We start from the raw sequence: 23,697 nt of genomic DNA, 5'->3' as shown, positions 1-23,697 counted from the left end.
ACTTTGACTCAGGTCAGGATCTTATGATTCATGAGTTTGAGCCCCAAACTGGGTTCTGTGCTGACAGCTGACAGCCTGCTTGGGATTCTGTCTCCCTCTCTCTCTGCCCCTCCCCTGCTTGTTCTCTCTCTCTCTCTCAAAATAAAATAATAAAAAACAAAAGAAAAAAAAAAGAAAATGATGAAGTTATTTAAGATAGGAAAAACTGGAGGCTTCTATGAGAAAGCCTTCTATTCTTTCTATGATTCACTTTTTAAAAAAAATTTTTTTAACGTTTATTTATTTTTGAGACAGAGAGAGACAGAGCATGAATGGGGGAGGATCAGAGAGAGGGAGACACAGAATCTGAAACAGGCTCCAGGCTCTGAGCTGTCAGCACAGAGCCCGACGCGGGGCTCGAACTCACGGAGCGCGAGATCATGACCTGAGCTGAAGTCGGCCGCTTAACCGACTGAGCCACCCAGGCGCCCCTCTATGATTCATTTTTTAAAAAATAAAAGATACATTCTAGTTACTAACAGACATATGAATGTCCAAATAACTGCCTCTAACTCTATAGATTTTAATGAGAGTCCCTCAAATTTTCAAGGTAAGTGGGTCTCAACCTTAAGAAATCAGTGGAGCAAAGATGCTTCATTACTAGTATCATTTTATTACTTAATCAGCCCATCTTTGTCAAAAAAGACCTCAAAGTCTCTGATCATTCTCTTGTCAAAAAAAAAAAAAAATGTTTTTAAGTCATGCTATTTGGGCATTCATAAAATAAATTTATAGCTGTGTATTAAAATAGTCTCCCATCAAAGGGAAAATAAAATAACAAAAACAATGCAATTACTATTATTATTATTCCCATTTTCCAGAAGAAGAAACTAAGGCTTGACTAATTTGTCTAAGAACACATAGCGGCAGGGGCAGAATTCTTAACCCCTAAAGAATTAGTCACACTCATGCATTCAACAAATGTTTACTAAAAGCCTTCCAATGAACAGGAATGATGGTAGGTACTGGAGAGATGATCCCTGCCCTCACCTGGCTTATATTTTAGTAGAGTAGACCAAAAATAAACAACTAAACAAACAAATACACAAATTATATTAAGTGTCAAGAAGAACACAAAGGGAAAGGTAAAGAGAAAAGGATAGTCAAGAAAGGTCTCTATGAGGAGGTCACATTAAGCCAAAACTGGAAGGATAAAGAAAAAACTAGCTATGAAGAAAATGAAAACCAAACGTTCTGGGAAACTGCATTAGAAAAAGCTGTGAGCAGGAATAACCTTAGCAATGAACTAAGAACTGGAAGGAGGACTGTATGGCCAGAGCATGGTCAGTGAGGAAGAGAACGCCCCTCTCTTTCCCCAACATCTCATCTTAGTAAGAGGCCAAATCACATAGCATCTTGTAGGCAGGGGGAACCATAATTTGATGATCCAGCAAGACAAAAGGAACACTGTTAATAATTACTATTAGTTATTAATAGACAATAGACAATAACCAGAATTGTCAAAAGCAGACTGGGACATAAAGTCATCCTATTTACAAGCCTTGGTAAGTAACATGGACTTTATTCTTTTAAAAAAAAATTTTTTTTAATGTTTATTTATATCTGAGAGAGAGAGAGAGGGACACAGTGTGAGCAGGGAAGGGGCACAGAGAGAGGGAGACAGAACATAAAGCAGGCTCCAGGCTCTCAGCTGTCAGCACAGAGCCCGACGCAGGGCTCAAACATGTGAACTTTGAAATCATGACCTGAGCCAAGGTTGGATGCCCAACGGATGACTGAGCCACCCAGGAGCCCTGGACTTTATTCTTAATGCAATGGGAATCATTTAAAGGGTTTTAAGAAGGGGAGTGACATGTTCTAATATAGATTTTAATAACATCACTCAAAATTTTGTAAGGAAAAAAGATTGTATAAGAAACAGGTTGGGAAAAGGCTGAGAATGGAAACAGGAGTGAGTATCGGTTAGGAGGCTGGAATGGTTGTCTGTCTGTGTAAGAGATGATATTCTGAACTAGGTTGGTGGCAGTAACAGAAACAGAATCAGTAGGTTTGCTGACGGGTTGGTTGAAGAAGTGGGTGAGAGAGAGAAAGAAAGGACAGATTCTAGTTTTCTGGCTTTTGCAGTCATAGGGATGGCACTACCATTTTGTAGTTATTATTTTTTTTTTTAATGTTTATTTATTTATTTTTAGAGAGAGAGTGCGTGTGTGCTATGTCAGTGCCGAGCCTGATGCGGGGCTCGATCCCACAAATCATGAGACCATGACCTGAGCCGAAATCAAGAGTCGGACACTCAACCAACTGAGCCACCCAGACTCCCTGGCACTACCATTTTGAAAAGGAAAATACTGGTATTGGGTATTGGCTGGGAGACACTGTGTACACTGGACCTTTAAAAATACCTAGTTTAAAGTCCAGGAGCTCATGGAAGATACTGCAGAGCATACATCATAAAAAAGATTAGTTGTAAAGTCTCGCCACTGCTGCTACAGGCCCTAATTTTCCTCACAAATATCAGGCAGATGAATCAAAGGCCTCAACTGGATATTCCTTCCAATGTCATAATAGCTTGAATGATAAAATTCTTTAGTTTACACTTTAGATTTTATAGTTAAGATATGAGCTGTACAACCTAGGTCAGCAAATTATAAACAAAGAAATGTCAGTAAACTACAGTAACATATTTAAATTTTAAAAATATTGGACATAGTGGACAGTGCAGATACTGAATATTTCTGTCATCTCAGAAAGATCTATTAGTGCTATTCTAGAGTCTCTAATACAAAAAACTATTCATAGGAGGGGTGCCTGGCTGGCTCAGTCAGCAGAGCATGCGACTCTTGATCTTGGGGTTGTAAGTTCGAGTTCCATGCTGCATGCAGATAATACTTAAAAATATAAAATCTTTAAAGAAAATTATTCACAAGAAATCATGTATAACTGAAACAGCAGAATAGCTTCCCCCAAGCCACTTGGATACCTGGTTCATTTCCAAAAAAGTATCCACTGGATTATCTAAAGCCTATTATTTAGGTATTGTAAAGCAGTCATATTCTAGGGCATAACACAGACATTGACTCATTTATATGAAATCAGACGTAAGTAGTGCTCAGGATTGAAACTATCCATGTGTTATCTTTGTGGGGCACTTTTGGTAGAGGGGTAAATATGAGCTTTAACAGTGTGGTGGGGGTGGTGAAATGAAACAAGACTCTTGACTTCACCCACATTATGCTGGTAACAATCCTCTCCTAATAACGGCTCTCACCTGGTTAATGCTTTGTTGTTAAAATTCCCATTAGAGCTGGGCTCTGCTGAGTTAACATTTACACATACCAGATAGGACGTTAACAAGAGGTAGGCAGATGATCTACTCTTACCCATGCATTAAAGGCTTAGGAGGTTTTGAAAATGTACAAGCCAAGATGGGTTTTGGATGATTCACTGCTCAACACCAGCTGGGGAAGAGGCCAAGGCCATCTATGAGATCTATCAGATCTGAGATGATATGGGAAATCCTTTGGTCTGACTGTCCATTTTTACAGTGTTTATGATTTGTTCCAAAAGTATAGAGATAAGAACAAGATGCATTGTTTTAGGTAATCAAATAAAGAAACTAATGAAGCTCTTAATTGGTTCTCTACCTACTGGAATCAGAACTTCATTACAATGAAATTTTAGGACAGAGGAAAAAAGGCATTTGGAAGGGACAGAATTACAAAAAGATGAAAATAGCGGGTAATGAAAGTCAACCTAAGCACCTACGTACACTGTGCAAAATAAAAGGCTCTTTCACATACTTTATTCCACTGATTCCTCACAACCAGAGAGAGTGATATTTGTATCTTACAAATAAGGAAAGTTAGGCCCACAGGGTAGACTACTTTCTGATATTCATATAGCTGTTAAAAAACAGAATCTACATAGGCAGAATAGATGCTGATATTTTTGCCAATATTCTCAAAGTGTGGTCCTCTTTATTATTATTGGTCTGCAAAGATATTAGTTAGAAGCATAAATAAGGGATTGGAAACTTTTATGTCACTTTGACATGGCCATGACATTTGTATTGTACTTTTAAAACTTCTGATCCAACACGGATTGGAAATATTTTAAATCCAGTCTCTCACCACATTATGAGAAGCACTACGCTAGACTATAGGCACTATGAGGGCAGGGACTCTGTTGTTCGTCATGGCATCTTCAACATGTGTTCCACGCAAGATTTGTTGAAATAGTGCACTGAATTTCCAACTCCAGTTTTTCTGACTCCATAGCGTTTTTTTTTTTTTTTGCCTCCATGAGCTTACCAATTAAATTGCAGATGCTGCAAATTTCCTTAGAGTGGTCTAATTCTGTTTAGACGTGTCTATCAGAAAATAATGTCAAATAGGTACAATTTGTTTGTCCTACAGATATGTTAAGCTTTCCAGAAAAAGGAGTTTAGCTTTTTTCCTTTTCCCTCTGCAATGGTTTAAACAATACAGAGGTTCAGTAAAAACTGGAATTCATTTAGTTCAAAATGGAGTTTATTTTGAGAAGTTATTTATTCATCTTGCTGTTACATATTTGAATTTTTTTTAACGTTTATATTACGCATTTGAAATGGCAATATACTTCAAACTCAATAAATTTATTTGGGTGACCAAATGCCGTGCTATAATTTTTAAAAAGTGAATTACAAAGAGAAGTAAGCAATACAGTCAAGATTTATATAAGAAACTATTCACAAGACAGTAATTTCTCAAAACAAATCAGTAATGTTAAGAATTGTTTTAGAAAAGGTTTCCAAAACTGGAGATTCTTCACACAGGATTTAGAGCTCCAGGTTTCTGTTGTACCAAGCACAGAGCACAGAGAATCATTTAGTGAATGTGAATCAGGCTTAAGTGCACCCTACTTTTCATTTTCACATGTATCTTTTAAGTGGAAAACTGAAAATAATGATACTTTTAGAGATATTAATGGGTGTGAACCTACCATTTCTCAGTAATTAAGATGAAGATGATGTTAATAATTATACCATCTAAGTAAATTTTCACTTCAGTTGCTTTCTTCATTGTTTCCTCTACCTTAACCCTCTTTTGTTAAGTCTTAATAACTTGCCAAAATATAATTCAAATAAAGTAGGATTAAAAGCGCTTTCACTGCTAATGCATAATGAAACTTGTAAAAACTTGCAGGTGCAAAAGAGTGCATGAGAAAAATGAATATGCTGTCAGACACATCCTAATTGTTTCCCAACAGGTTTGTTCAAGTTGACAATTATAAAAATGGAATACAAAACTTTAAAAAGTTAGTTATAAAAAGGTCTATTTTAAGAGTCTATTTCTGGGAGCTTATTCAGATAGAAGGAGAATGGTTTTGAACACTGAGCATGACATTCTTTATACATTGCTAGTGCAAAGTTTTCCTTATAGACATCTTCTGCAAATGCCCAAGAAGAAATACTCTAAAAACTGTTATGAAGACAGAAAGTTTAAAGACTTTGGAAATATGGATATAAAGGCCCTGGGGCACTTGGGTGGCTCAGTCAGTTGAGCATCTGACTTCGGCTCAGGTCATGATCTCATGGTTTGTGGGTTCAAGCCCCACGTTGGGCTCTATGCTGACAGCTTGAAGCCTGGAACCTGCTTCAGATTCTGTGTCCCTCCCCGTCTCTTTGCCCCTCCCTGTCTTGTGCACGTGTGCTCTCTCTTGCTCAAAAATAAATAAACAAACATTAAAAAAAAAGGCTCTATTTTTCGGAAATAATCTGGGTATACTACCTACCCATTAGAATACATACATTTTAGAAAACGTCTATATTCACATATATGTATGAATTAAAAAAAATTTTTTTTTTTTAACGTTTTATTTATTTTTGAGACAGGGAGAGACAGAGCATGAACAGGGGAGGGTCAGAGAGAGGGAGACACAGAATCGGAAACAGGCTCCAGGCTCTGCGCGGTCAGCACAGAGCCCGACGCAGGGCTCGAACCCACGAACCGCGAGATCATGACCCGAGCCGAAGTCGGCTGCTTAATCGACTGAGCCACCCAGGCGCCCCTGTATGAATTTAAAAATGTAACCATATATTAGGAAGCACATATATATATACACACATTAACAAGTATATTTAAGTTATGCTGAAAATTTTTTGACATAGGGAAAGACGCAAAAGACGATAGTCTCAGACTCTAAGAAAATATTTGCAGATACTTACAATATGCAAAAGTTTTAACACATCCACAAACCTGTAAAAAAAAACAAAAAACAAAAACAATAAAAGAAATGTTTTCAATGAACCAGTAGGGAAACAAATGGTCATTTGAATTATAAACTGAATGAATACCTACACTTTCTCTGAGCTCATAATCTCCTTGGCAATATGATGGACTTTACTTTTCATTCCAGTATCTTCATCCTGTGGATAAGACTACATTAAGAAAGCATAAACTCATAAAAGGATAATGAAGATTGGGTTTGAGCTGGTCAGATGTAAATCCAAGCTCTGATACTTATAGGTTTCTGATTAGAACACATTTCATACTGCATAACATCTCAAATGGCAAATGTGGAGCATGAGATGTGATTATTAAAACATAATACAGGAAGCGCTGAGAGCTATCGGTGATCCTCACTGTCACCAGCACAGGACTGATGGGACTGTCCTGGGGAGCCTGAGTCCTGGTGGAGCACAAATGCCAACGGTTCAAAACTGACAAGTCATATTCTGCAGGAGAAATGACCCTTACAGATATCACATAAACATGAGTTCTTCCCAATATGTAACCTAGGAATTTTTCTACTACCCTGAATTTCTCTTCAACATCTGCTGGTAATCATGGCATCTCCTCACAAACATTCATTGCTAAACATATACCCAGACATATCTCCCCTCCACTCCCTTCAAGATTTAACAAATCGCAAACATTCTGCAATATCTGGTTTAAATCTGTCTATGAAACAAATGGTTATATAACATTAAAGCCCCACTCCTCCTCCAAGAGTAAATACTAATCCTGCAGTGTGCATTTGTCCCTTCCATGTTTTCATTTTAGTACAGATGAACTTAAATACAATAGAAAAAAATCCTGGGGCACCTGGGTGGCTCAGTCAGTTAAGCGCCCAACTCTGGCTCAGGTCATGATCTCGTACTTCGTGGGTTCACGCCCTGCATCCGGCGCTGTGCTGACAGCTTAGAACCTGGAGCCAGTTTCGGACTCTGTGTCTCCCTCTCCCAATCTCTCTCTGCCCCTCCCTGGCTCTCACTGTCTGTCTTTCAAAAATAAATAAACATTAAAAAAAAAAAATCCTAACCTTTCCATTAGAAATATTGTTACACAAAAAATATTCAAGGTAGGCTATGAAACGAATTACTTACAAAAATAATCTTTAAAGACCAATAGTTATTAATTCAGAATGTACTAATACTCCAGCCTAGTTAGCCTAGGATATTCTGCCTTGCTACTTGACCTTAGCTCCTAAACTCTATCTTTACTTTTTTATTTTATTTATTTATTTATTTTGAGAGAGAGTGAGGGGGGGAGGGGCAGAGAGAGAGAAAGGGAGAGAAAGAATCTCAAGCAGGCTCCTTGCTGTCAGCACAGAGCCGGATGTAGGGCCCGATCCCACAAACTGTGAGATGATGGCCTGAGCTAAAATCAAAGAGCTGGGCGCTTAAGCGACTGAGCCACCCAGGCACCCCTTAAACTCTATCTTTAAAGGAACGATTAAACAGATGAATTTGACTTCCATCCCCATTATTATTCCTCTTTTCTTATTTTTTTTAAAGTTTATTTATTTATTCTGAGAGCAAGAGAGGGGGAGGGACAGAGAGAGAGAGGGAAAGAGAATTCCAAGCAGGCTCCCAACTAAGAGCACATAGGCTGATGCGGGGCTTGAACTCATGAACCCGAGATCATGACCTGAGCCAACATCAAGAGTCAGATGCTTAACTGCTTGAACCATCCAGGTGTCCCTTGTTCCTCTTTTCTAAGACCAGTTGTTTTGGTCAACTGAGCAAGATCCAGCATAAGATACTCAGCTCCATTCACCTACCTTTTAAACTACATATAGCTAACATTCCTCAGGAAGCAGTCTTAAGCACAGCCTGATCTTGCAGACTATGTATCAGTCATGTGCTAATAACTATGACTATGTACACACACACACACACACACACACACACACACACACACACACGTGAGGATAATTGTTACTTTGAAAAACTTAGCAAGGTAATACTTTTCTTACTATTATAATGGGTTTCTCCATATCATCTGTAGCTAGTAGGTTTAATATTTCAAAAATACAGTTTAGGGGCACCTTGGTGGCTCAGGTCGTGATCTTGCAGTTTGTGAGTTCGAGCCCTGCATCAGGCTCTGTGCTGACAGCTCAGAGCCTGGAGCCTGCTCTGGATTCTGTGTCTCCTTCTCTCTCTGTTCCTCCCCCTGCTCGTTCTCTCTCTCAAAAATAAATAAATATTAAGAAAAAAAAGAAAAATATAGTTTATATTTTGAAAACTGAAAGCCAGAAGAAATACATTAAAAATGAAAAAAGACGGGGCGCCTGGCTGACTCAGTGAAGCATGCAACTCTTGATCTTGGGGGTTGTGGGTTTGAGCCCCATGTTGGATACAAAGATTACTTAAAAACAAAAACAAAAACAAAAAAACAACCAACCAACCAAACAAACAAAAAAACACCAGAAACCTAAACCACTGAAAGATCTAAAGCTTTCACTGAGCACTCTTACTTTCAAGTGATGTGAGGTCCTTAAAGATCAAGAGGTGCTTTCAGCAGTAACTTTCCAGAAATGCATGCTATAGATGGTAAAGCATTTCACTAGCAGAGCCACCTGAAATGTGTACCAGCTTTATACAAAAATTTCAAGTAGGTGTACTTTATTTTTGGCATCTACCCTTTATTTCCTTTCCTCTTTTTATGGCTCTGCCCTTATTAAGTCTCTATTCTAAATTTTTTTTCCTCTTCAGGACCCCACTCTGCCAGGCCTGGTTTAGAGAGAATTGTGTGGTGATTCCATGATAATAAATGTTTATCCCCAGACAGATATCATTCTTCTTTCTGTTCCAGCATGGGACAAAAATACTTTAACTTAGAAAAACAACAAAGGTGGGCCTGACATTCCTTATCTGTAAAGCTAAAGTGTTGAACTTGCAACTTTAAAATCTTAAGATTTAAACGTTAAGTATCTCAGGGGTGGCATGGCAAGTCAGTGAGACAGAGGGTGGCAGCGATTCAGAGGTAGCACTGGAGCTGGAGACTATGAAGCAGGTGTTTCCTTTCTAGAGACTGAGACTGTAAACTTTGGGGGCGAATATGATGAGTACTGGCATAAAAACAGATGTAGGTCACAGGGAAAAAATTAAGAGAAGTCCTTAAATTTTGTCAATGGATTTTTAACAAAGTTGTCAAGACAATTCAGTGGAAGAAAGGATTGTTTGTCCCCACCCCCCAACAAATGGTTGAAAATTGCTGGACCAATTAGATGTCCATGAGCAAAAAGATGAATTTATAATCTACCTGACACCAAGATGTATCACAGGCTTACACATAAGAGCTAAAACTATAAAAGGTCTAGAAGAAATCCTTTTAGGTTTAGGCAAACAGTTTTTAGATACAACACCAGAGGCATAAACCATAAAAGAGAAAAAGATAACACTGATAAACTAAACTTCATAAATTTAAAACCTTTATGCTTGAAAAGACACCATAAAGAAAATAAAAAGATAAGCCCCAGGTTCTGGGTCCAGAATACATAAGATGTGAATAGATATTTCACTCAGTATGTAAGAATAGCCAATAAGTATATGAAAAGATGCTCAATATAATTAGGAAAATGTACATTAAAACGACAGTGGGGTTCCATTCCATATCCACAGAACGGTAATAAAAAAATTAAAAAAATAGTAGGGTGCCTGGCTGGCTCAGTCAGAAGAGCATGCAACTTTTGATCTCAGGGTCATGAGTTCAAGCCCCACACTGGGTATAGAGATTACTAAAAAAAATAAACTTAAAATCAGAAAATAGCAAGTGTTGGTGAGGATGTGGAGAAACTAGAACCTTTATCTTACTGCTGGTGGAAATGGTAGCCTTTATTCATATATTGTGATTGGGGGTTTTAGTTGTTTCCTAATATCACTCAAGGTAGAATTCCTATTTCTTATCTTTCTTGTTATTGAGATCACTCAGAGAGGAGTGATCACCATCCTTACTCCATCATTTAAAAATCTACAGTAACAGATTATCCATCATTTGATAGCACGGTTAGTAGAAGAAAACAGCTCTACCCTCATCTGATTCATTGCTCTACAACCAAATTTGAAAACAAACTGATCATCAGAACCCCCAAGCAGCTCTTAAGTTTCAAATTCCCACTGAACTGTCTTGGAAATTCTGATTTTATAGGGGCAGGAAAGTGGTTGTCAGAAGAGGAAATTAAGGATAAATTTTTAAAAAGCCCTAGATTTCAAGAAGTAAATAAGGAGAGCAACCAAATATCCAAATAGCTATACCTATAAACACCCATGAAATATGCTAATATCTTGAAAGAGAGAAAAATGTATAGTTTAGGAAAATATTCACAAGGAATAAAGCATCCAATGACCTTCAGTCATTCTTTGAACAAGTCATCAAGTATCTGCATACTAGATACTGTAGAAACACACTCATCAAAACCAGAAACCTGGACTCCTTCTTCTCCACCTTCTGTGATCACAAGTGAGTCTTCAAGTCCTATCAATTCATCATTCTGCATATTTCTTTAAAGATTTATCAATCCTTACCTCTTCTTCAATACTGCCTCCTTATTTCTTGCCTACACTACTGCAGGAACATAAGTACAGTAAAACCTTGGTTTACAAGCATAATTCATTCTGGAAATATGTTTATAATCCAAAGCACTTGTATATCAAAGTGAACTTCCCCTTAAGAAATAATGGAAACTCAGATGATTTGTTCCACAACCCAAAAATATTCATATAAAAATGATTACAATACTGTAATATAATACAAAATAATAAAGAAAATGCAAAATATAAAGAAAAATAAACAGGGGCGCCTGGGTGGCTTGGTCGGTTAAGCGTCTGACTTCAGCTCAGGTCATGATCTCACGGTCCATGAGTTCGAGCCCCATGTCGGGCTCTGTGCTGACAGCTCAGAGCCTGGAGCCTGTTTCAGATTCTGTGTCTCCCTCTTTCTCTGCCCCTCCCCTGTTCATGCTCTGTCTCTCTCTGTCTCAAAAATAAATAAATGTTAAAAAAAAAAGAAAAATAAAGAAAAATAAACAAATTAACTTGCACTTACCTTTGAAAACCTTTGTGGCTGGTGTAAGGGAGACAAGAGAGAGGAGGATTATTGTGTAGGACGACTTTCACTATCACTATCGGAATCACTGCTACCTATTGGCTCAATGGAATCTTTTTCTGCATGGAGCTATTGTAAACACTCACACATATGTTTGACTATAGTACAGTATTATTATTAATAAATTCTTGTCATATACTGTATTTCATGTAACTGGCAATAAGGCAACAAAGGAAAGGGTTTATACCTGCAGGCAGCCTGACCTAGAATGAAGTGAAGCATTCCTAAGCTTACTCTTATATGGAAAAGCAAAGGGCTGTCCATAGGTGCTTTGAAGTGACAAAAATTACACTAGTGCCATTTGTGGGCACCTTCCAATGTTCTGAAAAATCAGTGATTTTTGCCAAACACCGCGGCCTGAGACCGAGCATTCGAGCATGGGAGACAATCACCCACAATCCTGCAGTGAGAGCGAGAGAGCGAGAGCAAGAGCGAGAGAGACAGAACCACTGGCTTGGTCGTGATCACGTGACATTCAGCATCACATACTACTTGTATTGCAATATATCGTTTATCAAGTTAAAATTTATTAGAAATGTTTGCTCATCTTGTGGAACACTCGCAGAACAAGTTACTTGCAACCTAAGACTTTACTATGGTTTCCTTGGCTCTAGATTTTATCCCACTGCAATCCAGTCTCTATACTGCCACCAGAGTAATAGTTCTTATTTCTTTCTTTCTTTATTTATTTAAATTTTTAAAAGTTTAAATCCAAATTAGTTAGCACATGGTGCAACAACAATTTCAGGAGTAGATTCCTCAGTGCCCCTTACCCATTTAGCCCATCCCCCTTCCACACCCCTTCCAGTAACCCTCTGTTTGTTCTCCATATTTAAGAGTCTCTTATGTTTTGTCCCCCTCCCTGTTTTTATATTATTTTTGTTTCCCTTCCCTTATGTTCATCTGTTTTGTCTTTTAAAGTCCTCATATGAGCGAAGTCATATCAGTTTTGTCTTTCTCTGACTAATTTCACTTAGCATAATTCCCTCCAGTTCCATCCACGTAGTTGTAAATGGCAAGATTTCATTCTTTCTGACTGCCGAGTAATATTCCATTGTGTGTATATATATATATATATATATATATATATATATATATACACACATATATATATATACACATATATATACACATATATACGTATATATATACATACATACACGTGTATATATATATATATATATATATATGTATATATATATATATATATACACCACATCTCCTTTATCTATTCATCCATCGATTGACATCTGGGCTCTTTCCATACTTTGGCTATTGTTGATAGTGCTGCTATAAACATTGGGGTGCAGGTGTCCCTTCAAAACAGCACACCTGTATCCCTTGGATAAATACCTAGTAGTGCAATTGCTGGGTCGTAGGGTAGTTCTATTTTTAGTTTTTTGAGGAACCTCCATACTGTTTTCCAGAATGGCTGCACCAGCTTGCATTCCCACCAACAATGCAAAAGAGATCCTCTTTCTCCACATCTTCGCCAACATCTGTTGTTGCCTGAGTTGTTAATGCAGAGTAATAGTTCTAAAATGCATTTTAGGGGTACCTGAGTGGCTCAGTCAGTTAGGTGTCTAACTCTTGATTTAGGCTTAGGTCACACTCTCAAGGTCCTAAGATCAAGCCACACATCAGGTTCCATGATGGGCGTGGAACCTGCTTAAGATTCTCTCTCTCCCTAAAAAAAGTGGGGGGTGGGGGGCACCTGATGGCTCAGTCGGTTAAGCATCTGACTCTTGGTTTCAGCTGAGGTTATGATCTCATAGTGTGTGAGTTGGAGCCCCACATTGGGCTCTGTGCTGACAGTGTGGAGCCTGCTTGGGATTCTCTCTCTCTCTCAAAATAAATACTTAAAAAAAAAAAAAAAAAGATTCTCTCCCTCTCACTGTCCCTCTCCCCCACTCAAGCTCTCTAAATAAATAAATAAATGAACAAATAAATAAATAGGCTGCCCTCATAAAAAAAATAAATGAATAAGAAAATATTTTAAAGAAGGCAAATATAATTACCTTAGGTCTCAGGTTGAAACACATTAGGAACTCCCTATCACCTATGGGCAACAAAGACTCAAATTTCCTTTGCCATATATCTAAAACACTCCACAGTGTAGTCTAGTTATCTTCACTAGTCCCTCCCCGCTCCCACACACTGTATACTCTCTACTCCAACCGAATTGGAACCATCTTGCAACCCCAAGTATGCTCTGCCCTTGTATGTCTGTCCCTATATGCCTTTCCTTCTGTTGTGATTTCCTTCCTCATCACTTCTCCCCTCCGCAAAGATTTCTGCCTGTCATATTCTGACTTACCCTTTAAGATGGCACTCAAAGGTTTATCCTTTATGAAGGCTACCTTGATATTCTTTCCCTGCCACTGCCACAGTGCCGGTTATTCTCTTACTCATGTAGATTTATAGAACTTAACCCAGTGGATTGTGTTTACTTGCTGACATTTTTGATTCTCTCTAGTTTAGGACCTTATTTACCCTGTATCCTGCACCTAGCACAATGCCTATGCACTGTGCAACTGATATGCATGAATAAGCAAAAGTGTCCAAAGGTGGCTGCCACCTTCTCAGAATGTAAGAATGGAGCACAGTGCTTTTGAATGTGTATTGAGTAACATGAAAATGTAGACTCAAACCAACTAACAGGTATTATAGATATTTCATCATGTAAAAAACAAGGTGGGGGGTTGGCGTAGATGATTAAGGCCTTTTGCAATTCTAAAATTCTAGGAGTCTATGTATGTATTCTATTGTCTATTTTACCTTTTAAACTAGGAAAACTACAGAGCTAACAAGGGATAGTAACTACTAGAAAATGATTCAATGGGTTACATTCATTTTCAAAGTAGACAGAAAGTCAAAGATAACTAAAAACCATAACAAAATAAAAAGTTTTGGATTATCTTCAACTTGTAAGAACAATGACTAATTCTGACCCAAGTCAAACAGTGATGGAAAAATACACCCCACTGTAAAACCTCAAGAGAGAGGCCATATTTGGCATCTTAACTTTTCAGATAATGACAGTCCTCACTTCAATTACATCACATTTCAAAGCAGATTGCTTGTTAAATAGCTGCATCTCCTAAAAGCACACTGCTGTGGAAGCTGAAACATTAGCCACAAATGAAATTACTTTGTGAAGATCATAAAGTAAGTCAAACAAATTCAAAAACAGAATCTTTGATTTGAAACCCAGTTTTCTGTTCTGATCTCTTGAAAACAGCCCACCCAGCTTTGTAAATTCTTAACTGTGTTCTCTTTTATTAATATTTGTTTGCAAGCAAAAATGTGGTGAAATTTACCCATTACTTTTTAATAGAATTCTTAAAAGGCCTTTGTCATTCTACTCAAGGGCTCTACTAAAAAGCAAAAACCTGGGCACCTGGGTGGTTCAGCTGGTTGAGAGTCCAACTCTTGGTTTTGGCTCAGGTCATGATCTCAGGGTTGTGGGATCAAGCCCCCCATCAGGCTCTACACTGAGTGTGGAACCTGCGTGAGATTCTATCTCCCTCTGCCCCTCTCCTTCCTGCTTCCACACTCCCTCTCTTAAAAAAATAATTAAAAAATAAAAAAGCAATAAACTGAACAACCAGATCTGTCTGAGAAACATGTTTATCATTAATTTCATTAAATTATCTCCCAAATGAGGTAACACCATGATTAACCTTTAAAGGACAAAGTTCTCTTAGGTTTTCACCCCACTCTTCATAAAGAAAATTTAAAAAAAGGGGCATCTGGGTGGCTCAGTAGTAAGGGTCCGACTTCGGCTCAGGTCATGATCTCACGGTTCACGGGTTCAAGCCCCGCATCAGGCTCTCTGCTCTCAGCACAGAGCCTGCTTCAGATTCTGTGTCTCCCTCTCTCTCTGCCTCTCCCCCGCTCTCTCTCTCTCAAAAATAAACATTAAAAATTTTTTTTAAAAAGGGTAATTTTAAAAAGGAAGAGATAGGGATGTCAACAATCAGGAAAGGTGAACAATGGTGAATATTCTAACCATAATGAAGGGAAATGAACAGATCTCATTTTCAAAAAACCATTTATTATTTTTTTGACATTTTGTTGTAAAATTTATTTACTGATTTTGAGGGAGGGGGAGGGAGAGAAGGAGGAAGAGAGACAGAGAGAGGCGCAGAGAGAGAAGGAGACACAGAATCAAAGCAGGCTCCAAGCTCTGCACTGTCAGTGCAGAGTCCAATGTGGGGCTTGAACTCACAAACTGTGAGATCATGACCTGAGCTGAAGTTGGATGCTTAATGGACTGAGCCACCCAGCTGTCCCTCAAATAACCATTTATTATTAAGCACTGAAAGTAATGGCCAAAAACCATAAAACTAAAGACTTGGAACAGAAAAAAATAGAGATTACCATGGCTATTCACTACCATCCCAAACACATTCCATTAACATCATTCAACTTCTATGGCTTATCCCAAGTTTTAGTAAAGACAGATTTTGGTTAAAAGAACAACCACAACAACAAAAAAACCCAAAAAACACCAATTCAGGGAGCTCCAAGGCAAGTTACTACTTAACCTGAATAAAAAACTCCTTTTCTTCATGTGAAAAAAGAATAGTACATATGTCAGACCTATATCCTACTATGTTTTTATTTATTTTTTTAATCTTTTTTTTTTTACATTTATTTATTTTTGAGAGACAGAGAGAGAGAGACAGTGTGAGCAGGGGAGGGGCAGAAAGAGAGAGGGAGACACAGAATCAGAAGCAGGCTCCAGGCTCCAAGCTGTTAGCACAGAGCTTGATGCGGGGCTCAAACCCACGAACCGTGAGATCACGACCTGAGCCAAAGTCGGACGCTTAACTGACTGAGCCACCCAGGGGCCCCTCCTACTATGTGCTATGTTTTTAAAAAAAATTTTTTTTAACGTTTATTTATTTTTGAGACAGAGAGAGACAGAGCATGAACGGGGGAGGGGCAGAGAGAGAGGGAGACACAGAATCGGAAGCAGGCTCCAGGCTCTGAGCCGTCAGCCCAGAGCCTGACGTGGGGCTCGAACTCGCGGACCGCGAGATCGTGACCTGAGCTGAAGTCGGATGCTTAACCGACTGAGCCACCCAGGCGCCCCTGTTCTATGTTTTTAAAGATTAAGTGTATACCTGCACTCACAGTACAAAGACAAGCACAGGCACACAGGTGTTAAGATTCTTCCCTGTCTGGTAGCACTTTTACCTTTCCAGGAGTATCTATTTGAACATGTTTGCTTTCTCTTCACAAAGTTAAAACAAGGGCATAGTGGCACATATCCTTTATTTTCTCTTCCTACTGAGTCTGGCAATTTCGTAAGGAAATATTATTGTCATCGAGACATATCAGTTATGTACTCATTATCTGTCCATGGAATATGGCATCTGTTATGAATTGAATCACGGCCTCCAAAAGATATGTTGGAGTCCTAACCCCCAGGACCTCAGAACATGAACTTATTTGGAAATAGGGTTGTTGCAGATGTAATTAGTAAGTTAAGATGAAGTCATACTGGACTAGGATGTGCCCCTAATCTGATTGGTCCTTAAAAGAAGAGAAGAGACACAGGCACACATGAAGGGAGCACTCTGTGATGATGGAGGAAGAGACTGAAGTAATATAGCTATAAGCCAAGGATTAGCGAGGATTGCAGGCAAGCCACTGGGAAATAGGAAGGAAAGAGTCTCTCCTATAGGCTTCAGAGGGAGCATGGCCTTGTCCACACTGTGATTTTGGACATCTGGCCTCCAGAACTGTGAGACAATAAACTTCTGTTGTTTGAAGCCACCCAGTTAGTGATATTTTGTAACAATAGCCCTAAAAACCAATAAACCTATCACAATCACAATCATAGAAGTGTATTACACGTGCCTAATGTGCATAAACTTTCTTGACTTCAGAGTGTTTTTACAATTATTAGCCGGTATGTTACAACTATGTACCCTGTATTATCTTCACAACAACTCAGGGGAACATTATTGTCTCATTGTGTCAATGAAGAAATTGAGGATCAAAGAAATTATAAAAGAAGTGGTCTTACTATGCTTCTACTCCAAAGACTTTTTCCTTTGGAAACTGCTACCACCTTCTTTACTTGGTTGTGAGAAAGCCAAATTTGTTTCCTCTTCTTGGCTGATGTATATAGACTACACCACAGGCACTACTCTGTACAGTCTTCCACTTAGCTTTACTGTTTTCCTTTAGCAGGATTTTTTATTTTAATAGATTCATTAAAATATTCACATTCCATAAAATGAATTTTTACTCTTCTAAAGTATAAATTCAATGGTTTTCAATATATTCAGGGTTATGTACTCATTACCACAACCTAACTTTAAAACATTTTCATCACCCCTAAAGGAAACTCCATGCCTGTAAGCAGTCACTCACTCCCCATCCTCCCTTCTGTCCAACCCCTGGCAAGCATTAATCTACTTTCTGTCTCCATGGATGTGCTTATGCTGAATATTTCATGTAAATGGAATCATAAAACATGAGATCTTTTGTGACTGACTTCTACTCAGCCTATTTTTAAGCTTCATCCATGTTGTAGCATGCATGAGCACATTTTCTAATTGCTAAGTAACATTCCATTGTTTGGATACAGTACATTTGTTTATACATTCATCAGTTGATGGATCCATTTATCAGTGGAAGGGCACTGGAGTTCCTTCCATTTTTTTGCTTATTATGAATAATGTTACTATGAACATTCTTGCACAAGGTTTTTATGGACATATATTTTCACTTCATGTGGGTATATACCAAGGAGCGGAAATGCTGGGTTATATACTAACTCTAAATTTCACCTTTTGAAGAACTGCCATTTGTTTTCCAAAGAGGCCGTATGTGTCATTTTACATTCTCACCAGCAGTGTATAAGGCTTCCAATTTCTCCACATTCCTGGCCATTTGTATATCTTCTATGGAAAAATGTCTATTCAGATTGTTAGCCCATTTTTGTAATTGGGCTATTTTTTATTATGATTGAGTTGTAACAGCTCCTTACATATTCAGGATATAAGTCCTTTATCAGAGATGTGTGCCAATATTTTCTCCTCTGTGAGTTATCTTTTCATTTTCTTGATGGTACTATGTATAGCACAGAAGTTTTTAATTTTGATGATGTCCAACTTGTCTATTTTTCCTCACATCACTTATACCTTTGTTGTTGCATCAAAGAAGCCTCTGCCTACCCAAGGTCATGAAGAGCTATTCCTGTATTTTGGTTATAAGGGTTTTATAGTTTCAGCTCCTACATTTAGGTCAATTATACATTTGAGTTAATTTTTGTGTACGGTAAAAGGAAGAGGTCTAACTTTATTCTTTGGCATGTGGATGTCCAATAGCTCCAGCACAATCTATTAACCCTTTGATTTCTTTAACTACATATTTTGACTTTTTGTACTACATACATTTTTTTATTGTCACTTGAAATCCACTGTGATAGGAGATTGGTGCAAATAAACTAAATGACTTAAAATAATCATTTGACCATGGTCAAATGGCTAGTAAGTGGCAGAGCTGGACTGAACCACAGATCTTACAATGCCAAATTTCATGTTTTTGTTAGAACATATTACTGCCTTCTATGTAAACATGCTTCAGATTTATTCATCAAAGATAAGACAAGGCAAGCTTGAAATTATATTTGGTTATATAAGGAATGATTGGAAATACTAAGCACTCAATTTGTGTAAGGAACTGTTTTAAACAGTGTATCATCTTTAATCATCACAATAATCTTAAAGAATAAAAACAAGTGTCAAAAAAAAAAAGAAAGAAAAGAAAAACAACTATCTACCCTACTCCCTCTTCTTCCCACAGATGAGGAAACTAAGGCATAAAGGTGTTAAGTAAATTGCTCAAGATCACAGAGTTGGTAAGTGGTAAGAATGCAGACAATCTGGCTCCCAAGACCGTGTTCTTCTTAACCACTTTGAAAGCAGATTACTTAAGAGGAAAGCATTCACCAGGCTACGCTTAGATGGATCAGCAACTGTCTAGAAAGGGAGAGTTAGCTCTTTTTATTATTGCCATTGCTGACTCAAGCTTGTCAGGATGGCTGACACTTCAAAAAGGGAGATCATTAATACACTAGAATCAGGTATAAAAAAATCTTATTAAGTGTCCATGATTAACTGAAGAAATAATCTCATCAAAAAATTTTTTTAATGTTTACTTATTTTTGACAAAGAGAGAGTGAGAGAGCAAGCGTGTGAGCGGGGGGGGGGGGGGGGGGGGGCGCAGAGAGAGAGATACAGAATCCGAAGCAGGCTCCAGGCTCCGAGCTGTCAGCACAGAGCCCAACGTGGGGCTCTAACTCATGAACTGTGAGATCATGACCTGAGCTGAAGTCAGACACTTTGAGCCACCCGGGCACCCCAGAAATAATCTCATTTTAAAAACAGAAAAATATTTAACAGCAGTGTGGCACAACTAAAGACAAAAACTAATAATATAAATACCAGAAGGGAAAGGAAAGGCCAGTACAAATACAAAGGAAGGAACTCTGGAAGTCTCCAATGACTACAAAACAAATGAGTCAACCAGGCAGTGTTGTGACCGGATGTGGTGGAAAGATGCATAATACAAAAGGGTTAGAGAGAAATCGTTCTTTTACGCATATGTCAGTGAGATCCCTAGTAGAATGTGGATACTGCTTTTGGTTACCATACTTCAAGAACTATGGGGAGAAATCAAAAGGGTTTGAACAAGAGAAATAAAACAGATGCAAACAATAGGAAACCGTACTTGTTAGAAAAAGAAGAACTTGCAGCTTATCAAAGATAGTAAAGGTTGATTTAATTATAGTCCTCTGAGAAGAAGACCACTGGAAGGCTCTTCCCCAAACTCCGAAGGATTTGGATCTTACCAGTCATTTATTTCTCAAATATCACTTTCTTAGAGGCTTTTATTCTAAGTAGCCTCCTCAGTTTCTAGCACATTGCTCTGTTTTATTCTTTTCACAGCATGTAATTATCTGAAAATCTCACTGTTTTCATGCATATATGGCCCCTCTTGTCCCGTTAGGATGTAAGCTGTTCAAGAGCAAAAACATTAAGCACTGCTTTATGTCTTGTACATACTTTTTATGTCTGGTATATCTGGGAAGTAGTATTTTATAAATACTTGTAGAATCTATATCTATGAAGCAGCAACAAGGAAAATGAGCTTTCAAATCAGAGATGGTAGCTACCAGTAAAACATAGGAGGAATTCCTTAATAATCAAAGTAAAACCTACACACTGCTGAGGGATGCTGTGGGCCTATAAGAAGTCACCCAATCTGTCTTAGGTATCTTACAAACTCACCTGCCTTAAGGCTAAATAATTTCTAGTGGTTACTCCCAACTCTTATGAGTCAGTACTTTGCAGCATGAAATATTGCAAGAAATAATCATTGAGTTCCTACCATGTACTGAACAGTGTTCTAAGGCTTTACACATATCAGATCATTTAGTCCTGACAATTATCTGAGATAAATTCTGTTCTTTTCTTCATAAAATGGAGGCTCTTTAGCTTAAAGAGATTAAGTAATTTGCCCAAAGTTATCTACCCTGCTCCTAAGTATTGGAGCTGGGATTTAAACCAAGATAATTACATAACTTATGCCATTCATTTAAGGCTGAAATAAATTTAAACAAAGCAAAAATATATTAAACAGGAAACAATGGATTGATAAATTATGGCATAGAAGTTGGATGACAGGGATTTTCTTCTCTATGGTTTGATACGCTTGCTATGCGGATCCTTTCAAATTCTATTTTGCTGTAACATTCCAACACATTTTAGGGTTATTGTTAATATACTATTTTTCCCCTTGTAAGTATGTCTTTATTAAAAAATATATTTAAAATGAAGCACTCATGTCAAACTAGAGAAACAATATAATAAACCTCCATGTATTGACATATCTTAAATAATTAACAACACATGGACAATCTTGTTTCATGTATAGTGTAAATACACAAAAACTGACTCACTTCAAAGGAAATCCCGGTATGTTATTAACAAGTCTTTATTCTGTCTCTGAAAAGACTTCATTAAATCTGAAATGCATCTAATTCCTTTCTTTCAAGTAGACTCACTTGGATTCAAGGAACAATCCTAAGAGGGGATTTTCATTATCAAAAAGAAAACCAATGGACATTGCCAAAAGTAATTTCTCAAAAACTACTAGTCTCTAAGTGATGTGCATTTAGAAATATGATTATCTTAGGCACTATATTATACCAAGAACTAAATTTGAATTAGAAAATGTTTTATAAAGGGGGCGCCTGGGTGGCTCAGTCAGTTAAGCTTCCGACTTCAACTCGGGTCATGATCTCATGCTTTGTGGGTTCCAGCCCCATGTCAGGCTTTGTGCTGACAGCATGGATCCTGCTTCAGATTCTCAGTCTCCCTCTCTCTCTGCCCCACCCTTGCCCCTCCCTCTCTCTCAAAAATAAACATTTAAAAAATTAAAAAAAAAAAAAGAAAATGTTTTAGAAGTTTTAAGAAAAAATTAACTAGGGATTTTGTGCCTATCATGCTGATAAATATTATCTCCAAATTATATGAGAGACCAACAAATACAAAAGTAGAAACAATTAAATACCAATATATACCTGTTTGTCTCCCAGGTCAGGGTCCCCTTTACTAGAATCAGAGCTGACATCGTCTTCGTCAGAACTGTTGAGGTCTTCTTCCTCATCTGAAGGAAGTTCACCAAGACCAAGGTCAAGATCGTTGTGTCCCTCCTGGGATGTTCCAGAACTGTTTCAATAAAAAGTATTGCATTAGTCACCTTTAATAACAAGGAATACTACCAAAAAACAAACATGATCAACCATCTTATTCCAGGTATACCTAAGGGATGTAAACACAGGGATGGAAATAGCCAGACCAACCAAAATTCCCCTCTCTTTCCTATCTCAGCTGTCAAAAACACAAACTCATCTTGAGATTAAAATAAACATCTTGAAAAACATGTATCTTCATGATAGGAAGGTGGATGAGAAGCAAGTTTTCTAGCTGCCCTAATCCTATGCTTCCATATCTCCTTACTCGAAAAGATCAGGTCTCTCTACCCCTATAAACCAAGAAGCCTCATGGGATATGGACTGTATTACCACAAAAGGGCACTCACTGGCTAAACAGGAACATTAGAAAAGGTGGTGTTTCCCTGGGTCTCAGTTTTTGTTTATTTGTTGTTTGTTTTAAAGCAACTAATAAATCTACCAGAATTGGGAGCTAATGACGGTGAACACAATAAACCATGCATGTGCTATTATGAACATGTGCCCAACTTCCCTGATTATCACCAATTCCTTTTATGTAACCACATCATAAGACATGGGAAGGGACAAGGATGTTAAAAATTCTTGGGCTCTGATCCAGACCTGCTAAATCAGAAACTCTAGGGGTGCAGGGCCCCAAGAGATACATGTTGGAAGTTTGAAAACCACTGTACCAGCTCATTTACCAACTCTGCCTCGCCAGCCTGACGTCATCAACATTTCCCATTTTGTATTGAGACAGATCTCTTGAATCTAAGAGCTATTGTTGCAATCCAGTCTGTAGGGGGGAATTCCACAGCAAAGTTCTCCAGGAAGACAACAGAAATAATTCTTTCTAACTTTGGTTGTAAAGGCTCAGGAAGAAATTATCTGTAGCAACTGCTTTCCTGTCTGCAGTCTATAAGAATATCTGCAGAAGAGTCAGTAAAAGATCACAGAAAATCATCAGGAGAAACACTCACACGGAGTAAAGAGAGTTGCATTTCACCCTGGCAGGCCCCTTTACAGATCAAGGTCAGGTCATTCAACTGCCAAGGCTCCTACAAGTTATGAAAATTTCTAACAGGAATCTTAAAAGCTAAAGATGAATTTTCTGCCAGTTCCTGATTACACATTGTAGGATACAGACTAGCCTCAGATGCCATTCCTGGAACTCAAATGTTACACAAACCAGTTGGGTGAAGGCAGAATGCCAAAAGGAACACCTCCCTCTGCCAAAGACAGGGGTTCCTTATTATTCAGTAGCTAGAGGGCCTCAGAGAATCATATTGCAGCCTCAACTAGGTGGGTGCACGCCTTATCATAGCTCCCATGACATGGAGGAGACTCACTCTCTAGGGAGGAGGTGGGGGTAGAGAATGGAAGCTTTCTAGTCAGATCACTGGCAAGATTCACGGTCTCTGGTTGCAGGGACAGGAGCCCAACCCAGCTGGGTAATTAGGTGATTTAAATTAGCTAGCATAAAATAAAGTTAACAGGATGCAGAGACTGCAGGATCCATCCATATAAATAAAAGAAAACGTACCTTCACTTCTTTTTATCTTAATT

The 23,697-nt window shown here is 38.2% G+C and overlaps 1 protein-coding gene across 3 annotated transcripts in view; it reads right to left on the bottom strand.

The window, feature by feature from the left end:
• Window positions 1-23,697, bottom strand: part of FGD6 (FYVE, RhoGEF and PH domain containing 6) — a 120,324-nt gene that overhangs the window by 61,195 nt on the left and 35,432 nt on the right. The window contains exons 3-5 of one of the 3 annotated variants that reach the window (XM_019446467.2): window positions 21,979-22,126; window positions 6,339-6,418; window positions 6,206-6,236 (exon numbers count right to left, since the gene is read on the bottom strand). In XM_019446467.2, the coding sequence (XP_019302012.2) occupies window positions 6,206-6,236; window positions 6,339-6,418; window positions 21,979-22,126 (259 nt within the window). The remainder of the gene's footprint in view (window positions 1-6,205; window positions 6,237-6,338; window positions 6,419-21,978; window positions 22,127-23,697) is intronic. The other 2 variants (XM_019446468.2, XM_019446469.2) reach the window with 2 other exon arrangements.

Source organism: Panthera pardus, unplaced genomic scaffold (genome assembly GCF_024362965.1).
Source record: "Panthera pardus isolate Hobbes unplaced genomic scaffold, ASM2436296v1 HiC_scaffold_6, whole genome shotgun sequence".
In the NCBI taxonomy this organism is placed as follows: Eukaryota; Metazoa; Chordata; class Mammalia; order Carnivora; family Felidae; genus Panthera; species Panthera pardus.
This window is presented reverse-complemented; position numbering and strand designations above follow the sequence as displayed.